The sequence below is a fragment of the Pristiophorus japonicus genome (genome assembly GCF_044704955.1).
Source record: "Pristiophorus japonicus isolate sPriJap1 chromosome 24 unlocalized genomic scaffold, sPriJap1.hap1 SUPER_24_unloc_1, whole genome shotgun sequence".
Lineage (NCBI taxonomy): Eukaryota > Metazoa > Chordata > Chondrichthyes > Pristiophoridae > Pristiophorus > Pristiophorus japonicus.
The window spans coordinates 1,497,019-1,509,775 of record NW_027250648.1 but is presented as its reverse complement, the minus strand read 5'-3'; the positions used below and the strand labels follow the sequence as shown (position 1 = coordinate 1,509,775).

The window sequence follows — 12,757 nt, the reverse complement described above, 5'->3', positions numbered from 1 at the left end:
ACACCACTGTTCATCAACCGTCCTACACTTTAATCTATTTTCCCAGTCCACTTTAGCCAACTCTGCCCTCATACCTTTGTAGTCTCCTTTATTTAAGCTTAGTACGCTGGTTAGAGATCCAACTTTCTCACCCTCCATCTGAATTTGAAATTCAATCATGCTATGATCACTCATTCCAAGGGGATGCAAAACAGGTTGGCCTGCCCGCACATGGCTCTCGCCACACCTGCAGAACCGCTTCCCGCCCCTCCCCTTCCGCTCCCTGATTGGTCGGGGACGATCTCGGCAGCTGTGTGGCCTGGTCCCGGCACGTGACTGTAGCCCCGCACTCCGATTGGTTGGAGGACGAGCCGTCAACTGCCACAGTGGTCCCGCTTCCGACCCTCCCATTGGTCGAAGCTCAGGTCAATTAAACTGTGCCCCGCCCCCGAGAGCAGCGAGTGGGAACGGCGTGGGGGGGGAAGCCGCGCATCAGGTCAACGTTTGTGTTCATTGGTGAGCAGCCGCTTCCCCCCCCCCCCACTCCCAGCCCCAGAGCCCGCACCCCGGGCCCCTCACCTCCCCTCCCCCCGGGCCCCGAGAGCTCACGGGGCCCTCAGCCACTCGGCCCTGCCCAGCAGCCAGCTTACGGCGGAGGCTGAGCCGGGCGAGCTGGCTGCCAAGTCAGCAGTGCGGGGAAAGACTTTCATTTCTATAGCGCCTTTCACGCCCAACCGACGTCACAAAGCGTTTTACAGCCAATGAAGTCACCATAGGCAGTCCCTCGGAATCGAGGAAGAGTTGCTTCCACTCTAAAAATGAGTTCTGAGGTGGCTGTACAGTCCAATGCAGGAATTACAGTCTCTATCACAGGTGGGACAGACAGTGGTTGGGGGAAAGGGAGGGTGGGGAGTCTGGTTTGCCGCACGCTCCTTCCGCTGCCTGCGCCTGTTTTCTACCCGCTCTCGGCGACGAGACTCGAGGTGCTCAGCGCCCTCCCGGATGCTTCAATTAATGCGGTCTTTGGCCAGGGACTCCCAGGTGCTGGTGGGGATGTTGTATTTTATCAAGGAGGCTTTCAGGGTGACCTTGAAATGTTTCCTCTGCCCATCATGGGCTCGCTTGCCTTGGAGGAGTTCTGAGCAGAGCGCTTGCTTTGGGAGTCTTGTGTCAAGCATGCGAATAATGTGGCCTGCCCAGCGGAGCTGGTCGAGTGTGGTCGGTGCTTCGATGCTGGGGATGTTGGACTGATCGAAAACACTGACGTGGTGCGTCTGTCCTCCCACAGGATTTGCAGGATCTTCCTGCAACATCGCTGGTGGTAATTCTCCAGCAATTTGAGATGTCTACTGTATATGGTATGCTTTTGAACTGTAATCACTGTTGTAATCTAGGAAACATGGCAGCTAATTTGCACACAGCAAGCTCCCACATAGCAATGTGATAATGACCAGATAATTTGTTTTTGTTATGTTGTTTGAGGGATTGGCCAGGACACCGGGGAGAATATAAGAACATAAGAAATAGGAGCATGGATATATCCTTCCTTAAATACAGAGACCAAAACTGTACGCAGTTCTCCAGGTGTGGCCTCACCAATACCTTATTCAGTTGTAGCAGGACTTCTCTGCTTTTATACTCCATCTCCCTTGCAATAAAGGCCAACATTCCATTTGCCTTCCTGATCACTTGCTGTACCTACATACTAACTTTATATTTCATGCACAAGGACCCCCAGGTCTCTCTGTACTGCAGCACGTTGCAATTTTTCTCCATTTGAATTATAATTAGCTTTTCTATTATTTGTGCCCCAGTGGATAACTTCACATTTTCCCACATTATACTCCATCTGCCAAATTTTCACCCATTCACTTAGCCTATGATATCCATTTGCAGATCTTTTGTGTCCTCATCACAATTTGCTTTCCCACCCATCTTTACATCATCAGTAAACTTGGCTACGTTACAATTGGTCCCTTCATCCAAGTCATTAATATAGATTGTAAGTAGTTGAGGACCAGCACCGATCCCTGCGGCACCCCAGCAGTCACTGTTTGCCAACCGGAAAATGACCCATTTATCCTGACACTCTATTTTCTGTTAGTTAGCCAATCCCCTAGCTATGCTAATATATTACCTCCAGCCCCGTGGGCTTTTATCTTGTGCAGTAACCTCTTATGTGGCACCTTATCGAATGCCTTCTAGAAATCCAAATACACCACATCCACTGGTTCCCCCTTATCCACCCTGTTCGTTACATCCTCAAAGAACTCCAGCAAATTTGTCAAACATGCTTTCCCTTTCATAAAACCATGCTGACTCTGCCTGACTGAATTTTGCTTTTCCAAATGTCCTGCTACTGCTTCCTTAATAATGGACCCCAACATTTTCCCAACGACAGATGTTAGGCTAACTGGTCTATAGTTTCCTGCTTTTTGTCTGCCTCCTTTTTTAAATAGCGGCGTTACATTTGCGGTTGTCCAATCTGCTGGTATTGCCCCAGGGAATTTTGGGAGATTACAACCAATATCTCTGCAGCCACTTCTCTTAAGACCCTAGGATATAAGGCATCAGGTCCTGGGGACTTATCCGCCTTTAGTCCCATTATTTTACCTAGAACTACTTCATTAGTGATAGTGATTGTATTAAGTTCCTCCCTACCTATAGCCCTTTGATTATCCACGATTGGGATGTGTTTAGTGTCTTCTACCGTGAAATCTGATACAAAATATTTGTTCAACGTCTCTGCCATTTCCCTGTTCCCCATTATTACAGTGGTGGATTGGGTGCCAATCAAGCGGGCTGCTCTAACCTAGATGGCGTCGAGCTTATTAAGTGTTGTTCAAGCTACACTCATCCAGGCTGCTGTGTTTGCTATGTTACAACAGTGACTATACTTCAAAAGTACTCCGCTGGTTGTAAAGTGCTATGCGACGTCCTGAGGTTGTGAAACATGCTGTTAAAATGCAAAAGCAAAATACTGTGGTTGCTGGAATCTGAAATAAAAACCAAAAATGCTGGAAGTCTCAGCGGGTCAGTCAGTTCTGATGAAGGGTCATCGATCTGAAATGTTAACTCTGTTTCTCCACAGACGCTGCATAACCCGCTGAGATTTCCAGCATTTTCTGTATAAATGCAAGAATTCTTTCTTTCACAGAATACATAAGCTTATAGTGCGTGTACCCAGCTATATACTGCCGCTCCGACAGTGCAGCGCTCCCTCAGTATTGCTCTTCTGACAGTGCAACACTCAGTTAGGATCGCCACTCCGACAGTGCTGCACTCCCTCAGTACCACCTCTCCGACAGTTCAGCTTAAGGGGATGTGCATGAGGAGTGATAGTGGAGGGTTGGAGGAGATTACAGAGATAGGGAGGGGCAATGCCATGGAAGGATTAGAAAACAAGGCAAAAATTGCAGGGCTATGGGGGAAAGGGGGGCGGGGTACAGGGAGTGGGACTAATTGGATAGCTCTTTCGAAGAGGTATGATGGCCTTCTTACTATGCCGTAAATTCTATGATGAGCTCAACACAGTTGAGTCACATTTCTCAGCTAGTTTATTGCAGACGTTAACCCCGGGTTGCCATCTGTATTAAAACAGCAGACAGGACAATTTCATAGAAACACTTAATGCCACCAAAAGGAAATTCCAGCACTATTTCTAGGGCTACTTCCTTAAGTACTCTGGGATGCAGACTATCAGGCCCTGGGGATTTATCGGCCTTCAATCCCATCAATTTCCCTAACACAATTTCCCACCTAATAATGATTTCCTTCAGTTTTCCTCCTCCTCACTAGACCCTCGGTCCCCTAGTATTTCTGGAAGGTTATTTGTGTCTTCCTTCGTGAAGATAGAACCAAAGTATTTGTTTAACTGGTCCGCCATTTCTTTGTTCCCCATTATAAATTCACCTGAGTCTGACTGCAAGGGAACTACGTTTGTTTTCACTAATCTTTTTCTCTTCACCTATCTATAGAAGCTTTTGCAGTCAGTTTTTATGTTCCCAGCAAGCTTCCTCTCATACTCTAATTTCCCCCTCCTAATTAAACCCATTGTCCTCCTCTGCAGTATTACAAAATTCTCCCAGTCCTCAGGTTTGCTGCTTTTTCTGACCAATTTATATGCCTCTTCCTTGGATTTAACACTATCCTTAATTTCCCTTGTTAGCCACGGTTGAGCCACCTTCCCCATTTTATTTTTTACTCCAGACAGGGATGTACAATTTTTGAAGTTCATCCATGTGATCTTTAAATGTTTGCCATTGCCTATCCACCGTCAACCCTTTAAGTATCACTCGCCAGTCTATTCCAGCCAATTCACGTCTCATATCATCGAAGTTACCTTTCCTTAAGTTCAGGTCCCTAGTCTCTGAATTAACTGTGTCACTCTCCATCTTAATAAAGAATTCCACCATATTATGGTCACTCTTCCCCAAGGGGTCTAGCACAACAAGATTGTTAATTAGTCCTTTCTCATTACACATCACCCAGTCTAGGATGGCCAGCCCTCGAGTTGGTTCCTCGATATATTGGTCTAGAAAACCATTCCTAATACACTCCAGGAAATCCTCCTCTACCAAATTGCTAACAGTTTGGTTAGCCCAATCAATATGTAGATTAAAGTCACCCATGATAACTGCTGTACCTTTATTGCACGCATCCCTAATTTCTTGTTTGATGCTGTCCCCAACCTCACTACGACTGTTTGGTGGTCTGTACACAACTCCCACAAGCGTTTTCTGCCCTTTGGTATTCCGTAGCTCTACCCATACCGATTCCACATCATTCAAGCTAATGTCCTTCCTTACTATGACATTAATTTCCTCTTTAACCAGCAACGCCACCCCACCTCCTTTTCCTTTCTGTCTATCCTTCCTAAATGTTGAATACCCCTGGATGTTGAGTTCCCAGCCTTGGTCACCCTGGAGCCATGTCTCCGTGATGCCAATTACATCATATCCGTTAACTGCTATCTGTGCAGTTAATTCATCCACCTTATTCCGAATACTCCTCGCATTGAGGCACAGAGCCTTCAGGCTTGCCTTTTTAACACTCTTTGTCCCTTTAGAATTTTGCTGTAATGTGGCCCTTTTTGATTTTTGCCTTGGATTCCTCTACCCTCCACTTTTACTATTCTCCTTTCTATCTTTTGCTTCTGCCCCCATTTTATTTCCCTCTGTCTCCCTGCATAGGTTCCCATCCCCCTGCCATATTAGTTTAACCACTCCCCAACAGCACTAGCAAACACTCCCCCCTAGGACATTGTTTCCGGTCCTGCCCATGTGCAGACCGTCCGGTTTGTACTGGTCCCACTTCCCCCAGAACCGGTTCCAATGTCCCAGGAATTTGAATCCCTCCCTTCTGCATCACTCCTCAAGTCACATATTCATCTGAGCTATCCTGCGATTCCTACTCTGACTAGCACATGGCACTGGTAGCAATCCTGAGATTGCTACTTTTGAGGTCCTACTTTTTAATTTATCTCCTAACTCCCTAAATTCATCTTGTAGGACCTCATCCCGTTTTTTACCCATATCGTTGGTACCTATATGCACTACGACAACTGGCTGTTCACCCTCCCTCTTCAAATTGTCCTGCACCCGCTCTGAGACATCCTTGACCCTTGCACCAAAGAGGCAACATACCATCCTGGAGTCTCGGTTGCAGCTGCAGAAACGTCTATCTATTCCCCTTACAATCGAATCCCCTATCACTATAGCTCTTCCACTTTTTTTCCTGCCCTCCTGTGCAGCAGAGCCATCCACGGTGCCATGAACTTGGCTGCTGCTGTCTTCCCCTGAAGAGTCATCCCCCTCAACAGTTCCCTAAGCGGTGTATCTGTTTTGCAGAGGGATGACCGCAGAGGACCCCTGCACTACCTTCCTTACACTGCTCTTCCTGCTGGTCACCCATCCCCTATCTGGCTATGTACCGTTTACCTGTGGTGAGACCAACTCGCTAAATGTGCTATTCATGTCATCCTCAGCATTGCGGCAAACAGAGCTGGTGACTGAATCTACAATGTCTCCCGATAAATGCAGTGAGTGGCCGATAGTTCCATGATACAAATTACGTGCGTAAAAGCTATCTCCATCACATCGTCATCATCATCATCGGCAGTCCCTTGAATCGAGGATGACTTGCTTCCGCGTCAAAAAGTTTACAGATGTTTCAATGAAGGACCTGAAATTCCAGGTCCCGAACTACATCCTGAAAGGTGGAAGATGCCTGTGCATGGATTTTTTTAACGTGGGGTGGCCATTGCACACCAGCCACCACACGGGCTTGACAGAGCTAGGTCTTGGTCCAGTGGCAAGGATTAACCAAGTTGACTGGAGACCAGCTCTGCTGCACGGACCTAGTGCGCACACATATCGCAGTGCTGTCCCTGGGCCCTCGCCTCTCCTGGGCCCCGAACTCATGCCTCTCCTGGACCCCGATCACGTCCCTCTAGTCTCTCGCCGCTCCTTCGCCCCGACCTTACCGCTCCTGCTGTACCTGCCCACGCTCCAAGCACCGACCGGGAACTTGATGATGTCACTCTTCCCTTCCGTTGTTCTCCTGCTCCAGCATGTGCTGCTCCCTGCAGGGCCAGGCTGCTACGCTGCTCCTTCCGCTCCCCGGCCTGCTCCGATGGTGCTCGCAGGCCTGGGGCGCTCAGCCTGCTGGGTCACTTACAGCAGTGCTGTCTCCAGCCGTGATTGACGGGGGAATTACCCAATCATCTCCATTCAGGCTGGGACTTGTGATGTTCACTGTATACAGCCGAGAAAGCAGGTTGTCTGCTCTCAGCTGACTGTACAAGCCACCAAGACTGGAAGTTGCCCAAACTGTCCTCATGATATTCCAGGGACTAACTCCTGAAGACGAGTGAAGTGGATCATTTTGAATACAATGTTGTAACTTCACAGCAGAGGATAGCAGATTGGTTGCTCGACTATTCCCAATGCTGTCAATGGCAATTTGCATTTATACAGGTCCTTTAATGCAGTAAAAACGCCCACAGGCATTACAAAGACAAAATTCGACACCGAACCACAGGAGATATTAGAGCAGATGACCAAAAGCTTCCTCAAAGGGGTAGGTGTTAATGACTATCTTAATGGAGGAAAGAGGTGAAGAGGTTTAGGGAGGGAATTCCAGAGTTTAGGGCCCAGGAAGCTGAAGGCACGGCCGCCAACGGTGGATCGATTAACACTGAGGATCTGTAAAAGGCCGTAGCGGACCGCAGAGATCTCAAAGGCTTGTAGGGCTGGAGGTTACAGAGATGGGGAGGAGTGGGAAAACGAGGAAGAGAATTTTTCAAATTGAGTACCAGGAAACACTGAACAAGCTGGGGGTTCTTTTCTCTTGAACAGAAGGCTGAGGGGTGGCCTGGTAGATGTGTTTCAAATTATGAAAGGGTTTTGATAGGGTGGACGTAGAGAAGATGTTTCCGCTGATGGGGAGTTTCAAAACTAGGGGCGATAAAAAGATAGTCCCTAATAAATCCAATAGGGAATTCTGAAGAAACTTATGGCAGATGGAGTATAATGTGGCGAAGTGTGGGGTTATCCACTTTGGCAGAAAAATTAAAAAGCAAATTATTATTTCAATGGAGAAAAATTTAAAAATGGTGCAGTACAGAAGGACCTGGAGGTCCTTGTGCAAGAAACACACAAAAAAAGTTAGTATGCAGGTTCAGGAAGGCCTTTATTGCAAGGGGGATGGAGTATAAAAACAGAGAAGTCCTGCTACAACTGTACAGGGTATTGGTGAGGCCACACCTGGAGTACTGCATACAGTTTTGGTCTCCGAGGAGATATACTTGCATTGGAGGCTGTTCAGAGAGGGTTCAGTAGATGAGATGAGGGGGTTGACATATGAAGAAAGGTTGAGCAGGTTGGGCCTGTACTCATTGGAGTTGAGAGAGGTGATCTTATTGAAATGTATAAGATAATGAGGGTGCTCGACAAGGTAGATGCAGAGGGGATGTTTCCACTCATGGGGAATTCTAGAACTGGAGGCGGGGGGCATATTGTCAGATTAAAGAGTCGCCCATTTAAAACTATGAGGAGGAATTTCTTCTCTCAAAGGGTTGCAAATCTGTGGAATTCTCTGCCCCAGAGAGCTATGGAGGCTGGCTCATTGAATATATTCGAGGGGGAAGATATATTTTTGAGCAATAAGTGAGTCATGGGGTGCGGGCAGGGAAGTGGAGCTGAGTCCATGATCAGATCAGCCATGATTGTATTGAATGGCGGAGCAGGTTCGAGGGGCCAAATGGCCGACTCCTACTCCTAGTTCTTATATTCTTCACCCAGAGAGTGGTGAGAATGTGGAACTCGCTAGCACATGAAGTGGTTGAGGCAAATAGCATAGATCCATTTAAGGAGAAGCCAGGTTACCATACGAGGGAGAAAGGAATAGGTTATGTCGATAGGGTAGGATGAAGTACGGGTGGGAGGAGCCTTGTGTGGAGGATTAACACCGGCACAGACCAGCGGGGCTGAATGGCCTGTTTCTGTGCTGTACGTTCAATAGAATCATAGAAATTTACAGCACAGAAGGAGACGATTTCGGCCCATCATGTCTGCATCGGCTGACCAAAAGTTATCCAGCCTAATCCCATTTTCCAGCTCTCGGTCCGTAGCCCCGTAGGTTATGTCACTTTAAGTGCACGTCCAAAGTATTTTTTAAAAGTGGTGAGGGTTTCTGCCTCTACCATCCTTTCAGGCAGTGAGTTCCAGACCCCCACCACCCTCTGGGTGAAGAAATTTCCCCCCCCGTATCTCCTCTAAACCTCCCCCCAATTACTTTAAATCTATGCTCCCTGGTTGTTGACCCCTCTGCCAAGGGAAACAGGCCCCTCATAATTTTATACACCTCAATCATATCTCCCTCAACCTCCTCTGTTCCAAAAAAAAAACTGACCCAGCATCTCCAATCTTTCCTCATAGATAAAATTCTCCAGTCCAGGCAACATTCTTGTAAATCCCCTCTGCACCCTTTCCAGTGCAATCACATCTTTCGTGTAAAGTGGTGACCAGATCTGCACGCAGTACTCCAGCTGCGGCCCAACTAATGTTTTATACAGTTCAAGCATAACCCCCTTGCTCTGTATTCCATGCCGCAACGAATAAAGGCAAGTATTCCATATGCCTTCTTAACCACCTTATCTACCTGGCCTGCTACCTTCAGGGATCTGTGGCCCTGCACACCAAGGTCCCTTCGTTCCTCTACACTTTTCAGTGTACTATTTAATGTGTATTTCCTTGCCTTGTTAGACCTCCCCAAATGCATTACCTCATACTAATCCGAATTGAATTCCATTTGCCACTGTTCTGCCCACCTGTCTTCCTGCAGCCCGCAGCTTTCTTCTTCATTATCAACCACACAGCCAATTTTAATGTCATCTGCAAACTTGTTAATCATACCTCCGACATTCAAGTCCAGGTCATTGATATATACAAAAAGCAAGGGACCCATTACTGAGCCCTGCGGCACCTCACTGGAAACAACCTTCCAGTCACAAACACCCATCAACCATTACCCTTTGCTTCCTGCCTCGGAGCCAATTTTGGGTCCAATTTGCCACTTTGCCCTGGATCCCATGGGCTTTTACTTTCATGACCAGTCTGCCATGTGGGACCTTATCAAAAGCCTTGCTAAAATCCATATACACAACATCATACGCACTGCCCTCATAGACCCTCCTGGTTACATCCTCAAAAACTTCAATCAAGTTAGTCAGACGCGACCTTCCCTTAACAAATCTATGCTGACTGTCCTTGATTAATCCTTATGTTTCCAAATGAAGATTTATCCTGTCCCTCAGGATTATTTCCAATAATTTTCCCACCACTGAGGTTAGGCTGACTGGCCTGTAATTACTCTGTCTATCCCTTTCTCCCTTTTTAAACAAAGGTACAACATTAGCAGTCCTCCAGTCCTCTGGCACCACACCTGTAGCCAGAGAAGATTGGAAAATGATGGTCAGCGCCTCTACTGTTTCCTCTTTTGCTTCTCTTAACATCCTGGGATATATTTCATTCACTTTCAAACCTGCTATGCCCCTTAATACTTCCTCTCTCACTGTGTTTATCTCGTCTAATATTTCACACTCCTCCTCTCTGATTTGCATCACCCCTCTCTTTTGTGAAAACCGCTGCAAAGTATTCATTAAGAATCATACCCATGTCTTCTGCCTCCACAGATTATTTTTATGGTCTCTAATAGGCCCCACTCTTTCTCTAGTTATCCTCTTGTTCTTAATGTATTTATAAAACATCTTTGGGTTTTCCCTGATTTTACTTGGCAACATTCTTTCATGCTCTCTCTTTTCTTCTATTTAATGTAATCTTAACTAAATCTTAATGGGCTTTTACCTATTCTCCAACTTCAGTGTCTGATCCACCATTGGAGCTTTCATCGTCACTAATTTTTGATCAAAAGAGTCTCTCATTAAGTTATAGACTGGTCCACCACGTTAAGTTATATGAAAAGAACAATGTCCATTTTTAATAGGTTTACAAAATAAATCTGTACAGATAGAATATAGAGAGATTAAATGATCGATTTAATGCTCAATCATAAAAATTACAAGAGTCACACATGAGGAAAATCAGTTTCTCCATATTGCCTTGGAAGGGAAATCACAGAGTAGGGGGCGGGCGCGAAGGTATAACCTTAAAATGAGGTGGAGTGATCACTTTGCTGAACACCTTTGAGTCTGCAAGTTCGACCCTGAGCATCCGGTCACTTGCCATTTTAATTCTCCGCCCTACTCCCGCTATAACCTCAGCCTCCCACACTGTTCCAACGGAAGCTCGAGAAACAGCACCTTATCTTCCAATCAGGCACTTTACCACCTTACGGACTCGACATCGAGTTCAACAATTTCAGATCGCAACCGCTGCTCCCATTTTTCACACAGCAGGTCCTGGTGATGCTGTTGACATTTACAGCTCCTCTGGACCCCCATTGCGCAGAAACTTACAGCGCAGCACATTCGGCTGGCCATGCCTGTACTGGCTCTTTGAAAGCTGTCCAATTTAGTGCCACACCCCAGCTTTTTCCCCATAACCCTGCAAATTAGTTCTCTTCAAACACTTGTCCAATTGCCTTCTGAAATTGTATTTTGTTTTTTTACTTGTCCCATTTCCACCCCATTTTGCCTTTCACCATGATCATTTCATCATTTTGTCATTTCATCACTCCTGCCTTCCACTCTATCACAGACAGCCCCTTCTGTACATTCCTCCCCACCTCCCCTTTCTCTGGGTCTCTTTTTTGCTTATAAATCGTTACATCTCTAAGTTACAGTTCTGACGAAAGGTTATCGACCTGAAAAGTCAACTCTGCTTCTCCCGCTATGGATGTTGCCGGACCTGCTGAGTGTTTCCAGCATTTTCTGTTCTTATACCTTCAAATTAGAGCTAGGCCGTTCAGGGGCGACATCAGGAAGCACTTCTTCACACAAAAGCGAGTGGAAATCCAGCCCCTCCCCCCTGCTGTTTCTATGTAACACTCTCAAGGGGCTGAATGGGTCTACTCCAGTTCCTATGCAATAGGCTCGAGGGTGTTAAATAGGCCTCCTCCTGTTCCAATGTAACAGGCGCAAGAGGGATGAATGGACCTACTTCTTTTCTCATAGATAAAATTATGAGGGGCTTAAGAGTGGATAGGAAGGACCTATTTCCCTTAGCAGAAAGGTCAATAATCAGAGGGCATAGATTTAAAGTAATTGGTAGAAGGATTAAAGGGGAGAGGAGAACATTTGTCACCCATGGAGGTCTGGAACTCACTGCCTGAAAGGGTGGTGGAGGCAGAGACTCTAATCACATTTAAAAAGTACTTGGTTAGGCACTTGATGTGTTGCAATCCACAAGGCTACGGACCAAGAGCTGGAAAGTGGGATTAGGCTGGATAGCTCTTTCAAAGAGCCGGTACAGGCTGAATGGTTGGTTTTGCTGAGAAGACATTAGGATGACCTCTGAACTATGCACACCGTCACTGTGGTAATGACATCATGGTGCCCCTGCTCTTTCCTCACAACCCTGCAACATTTTCCTTTTTAAGTATTTATCCAATTCTCTTTTGAAAGTTATTACTGAATCTGCTGCCTCCACCCTTTCAGGCAGTGCATTCCAGATTATCACAACTCGCTGCGTAAAAACAAATTCTCCTCATCTCGCCTCTGGTGCTTTTGCAATTACCATCAATCTGTGTCGCTCAGGTTGCCAACCTTCTATCAGTGGAAACAGTTTCCCCTTATTTACTCCATCAAAATACTTCATCATTTTGAACCCCTCTATTAAATCTCCTCTTAACTTTCTTTGCTCCAAGGAGAACAAACCCAGTCTCTCCACATAACTGAATTCCCTCATCCCTGGTGCCATTAGTAAATCTCTTCTCCACCCTGTCCAAGGCCTTGACATCCTTCCTGAAGTGTCTGCCCAGAATTGAACACAATATTCCAGCTGAGGCCGAACCAGCGATGCATAAAGGTTTGAGCAACAACATCCTTGTGTTTGTACTGGATTAATAAAGCCAATGTTCTGATGAGAGATTTGTAACGTTAACAACCCAAAATTGGACAGCTCTTTTACAGAGCCAGCACAGGCACAACGGGCTGAACGGCCTCTGTCTGTGCTGCACGATTCCACCGTACCCAGCACCAATGTTCCCGTTGGTCTCGAGGTCCCGCACAGCCGTCTCTTAAATACCGTGGAAATGTGAGTGGGACGTGCAGCCACAGGAAAGGTTAAAGGGAACATTGCCCCCTGAACCCCCGTCC

The 12,757-nt window shown here is 46.6% G+C and overlaps 1 protein-coding gene across 1 annotated transcript in view; it reads right to left on the bottom strand.

The window, feature by feature from the left end:
- LOC139241176 (zinc finger and SCAN domain-containing protein 2-like) overlaps nucleotides 1-10,942 on the bottom strand; it is a 32,670-nt gene extending 21,728 nt beyond the window's left edge. The window contains exon 1 of the mRNA XM_070869833.1: nucleotides 10,835-10,942. Coding sequence (XP_070725934.1) covers nucleotides 10,835-10,942 — 108 coding nt within the window. The remainder of the gene's footprint in view (nucleotides 1-10,834) is intronic.
- Between the last annotated feature and the right edge of the window lie 1,815 nt (nucleotides 10,943-12,757).